General features: G+C 40.6%; 1 protein-coding gene across 1 annotated transcript in view; it reads right to left on the bottom strand.

Moving 5' to 3' along the window:
* The window catches only part of Brca1 (BRCA1 DNA repair associated), a 61,940-nt gene that overhangs the window by 18,094 nt on the left and 41,488 nt on the right, over positions 1 to 2,358 (bottom strand). Inside the window, exon 14 of the mRNA XM_028780663.1 lies at positions 2,015 to 2,298. Within this exon, the coding sequence (XP_028636496.1) occupies positions 2,015 to 2,298 (284 nt within the window). The remainder of the gene's footprint in view (positions 1 to 2,014; positions 2,299 to 2,358) is intronic.

Below are 2,358 nucleotides of genomic sequence, written 5' to 3' on the forward strand. Positions count from 1 at the left end.
TTTTTTTTTTTTTTTTTTTTTTTTGTTTTTCGAGACAGGGTTTCTCTGTGTAGTCTCAGCTATCCTGGAACTCACTCTGTAGACCAGGCTAGCCTCGAACTCTCAAACTCAGAAATCCCCCTGTCTCTGCCTCCCAAGTGCTGGGATTAAAGGCATGTGCCACCACCGTCCGTCTTCTTTTGAGTTTCTTTACAGAATGACAGCCCACTATCCTATAATACATTTATATGTCTATATCTCAAACTGAGATGTAACCAGCCTAATATAGAAAGTTTTGCTGTAGATAATACATAGCTTAGAGCCAAGTTTCAACTCTGATAGTTACAAAGCACTCAAGCAAAGGTATTTATAGATTCAGTGCAAAAATATCAATTCTCTCTTAAGAAAAAATATTGGAAGAGACTCATTCTTCCCAAAAGAAATCTAGAGTCTCTTAGCTATTATCTATCAAGCAAATAAAAAATCAATAGGCAGTAAAAGAAATTAACCATATCCATTATGGGCACAGTTGCAAGAACTGGTAGCTACTGTTTGGTAAATAAGCTTGTTTACCAAGAAGCTTCCTTTCGTAGCCGTCACCACCCACACCAATATTTATGTGACCCTTAGCCCTGCAATGGAAGCCAGCCTGTGCTGCCTCACTCCACACTACCACTGAGCACTGGAAAACAGCAGTTTGGCGAAGCTAACGCCACCCTCCTCCAACTTTTGCTGTTGCCCTCTGCCAGTGTCATTAGCAATTCTGAACTGGTTAATTGCTGAAATCCCAGCTTTAAAACAGTGTTCAGTTAAACAGGCAACTGCTGAAAGGGTCATCCTAATATGGGCTTCAGAATTAATCATGTGTAATATAGTCAGTGGCTTTCACCATAAATTTAACACACTTCAGCAAGTCTGAATAGAGCTCAAAGTTTTCCTCTTTGCTTGTTTAAAGAAAACATGCACCCAAGCACCTGTAGTTTAATCTGCAGCTCAGAACTGCCCAAAGTGAAAAAGAAAACAATTAGATCACTCTAGCTATCTCTAAAACACTGAACTCACAAAACAAAGGAATATGCCAATAAAAAATTCCAATGAATAAATGGAAATTCTAGGTGTGTAAGGAAGTCCATCAGCAGCTATTTAAACAAATACAGGTAGGAATTTTCAGAGCAAACTGCTACCTAAGCATGGGACTGTTAAGTGACAACATTAAATTATCATCCTGTACGTACACATTGTATCTATGGGGCAGAGAAAGCTTGCCTTGCCTTTTCAATGGCAGGACACCTGGGGCCATGGAGAATTTATGCTGAGACTCTTACCACCTGTAGAGCCGTTAGGATGGGGAATGGAGCCACACTTATGAAGGCTCTATTAGGTAAGAGTTTATTACTTAATATTGCCTGTCAGTGCATAATAAATGGCATCTACTATTAAATCCAATCGATGGTCCGACACGTTATTATATGTTACTGTAACAGTTAATTATAGGAGAACTACATTTCCCAGAATTCTTGGAATCTATAAGCAGCTTAAAGAGAAACATGGGTTCAGTGGGCTTAATGTTTCTAGTGAGTATGAAACAATTCCCATTTCTAGCCCAAGGACCCACGGAGGTGCCCAAATCCTAATAAGCAAGGGAGTAAGTACTGCAGGGCAGAAAGAACAAACAGGCTATTCCCAGGCAAGATAAAGATGAGCCCTGGAGAAGTGCCGCTGTCTGGCAGTGTGGTGGAACCAGCTTACACTGCGTTAGTTATGCAGACAAGTTTACTTGATGTGAACTGAGGGAGGAAAACAATGCCTTCTGAAGAGAGTTGCTCTATCTAGTTATCTAGTTATTGTTTGTTTGTTTGATTTTGTTTGATAAAAAGGAAATTCCAATATAGTTCAAAATCTCTATCATGCCTCACAAGGTGCCTAGCATTCACCAAGTAATAACTTTCGTCCTACAGGTTACCCATTGCCACTACTAGTATATCTGGTAGCCTAAGTCACCTTACAGCTAGAGAGATACAGAGGACACACTCACTACTTCTTTGGGGGTCAAGCCTGACACCACCATGGATATTTCTCTATCCGCTCTTTCTTTTGAAGACGTCAATTCCGGCTGTATCTTGCTCACAATTCCTACCAGTGCGGTATCAGCACCTACAGTTGGACTCCCAAAAGACTCAGCAACTTGACCTTGTAATATTTTCAGTGTGGAGGTTGAAGCTGGAGTAGTGCAAACGTGGGCTGGCTCTTTAGGGGACTCAGATTCAGGGTCCTTACTAGAGAAAAGGCTGATTCCAGATTCCAGGTATGGGGTTCCTTCTGCAAGGAAGACAAATTTAACTTAAGTGACAATAAATGTTGAATTCAAGGTTCTAGTTT

This window comes from Grammomys surdaster, unplaced genomic scaffold (genome assembly GCF_004785775.1).
Source record: "Grammomys surdaster isolate TR1022 unplaced genomic scaffold, NIH_TR_1.0 371, whole genome shotgun sequence".
Classification (NCBI taxonomy): Eukaryota; Metazoa; Chordata; class Mammalia; order Rodentia; family Muridae; genus Grammomys; species Grammomys surdaster.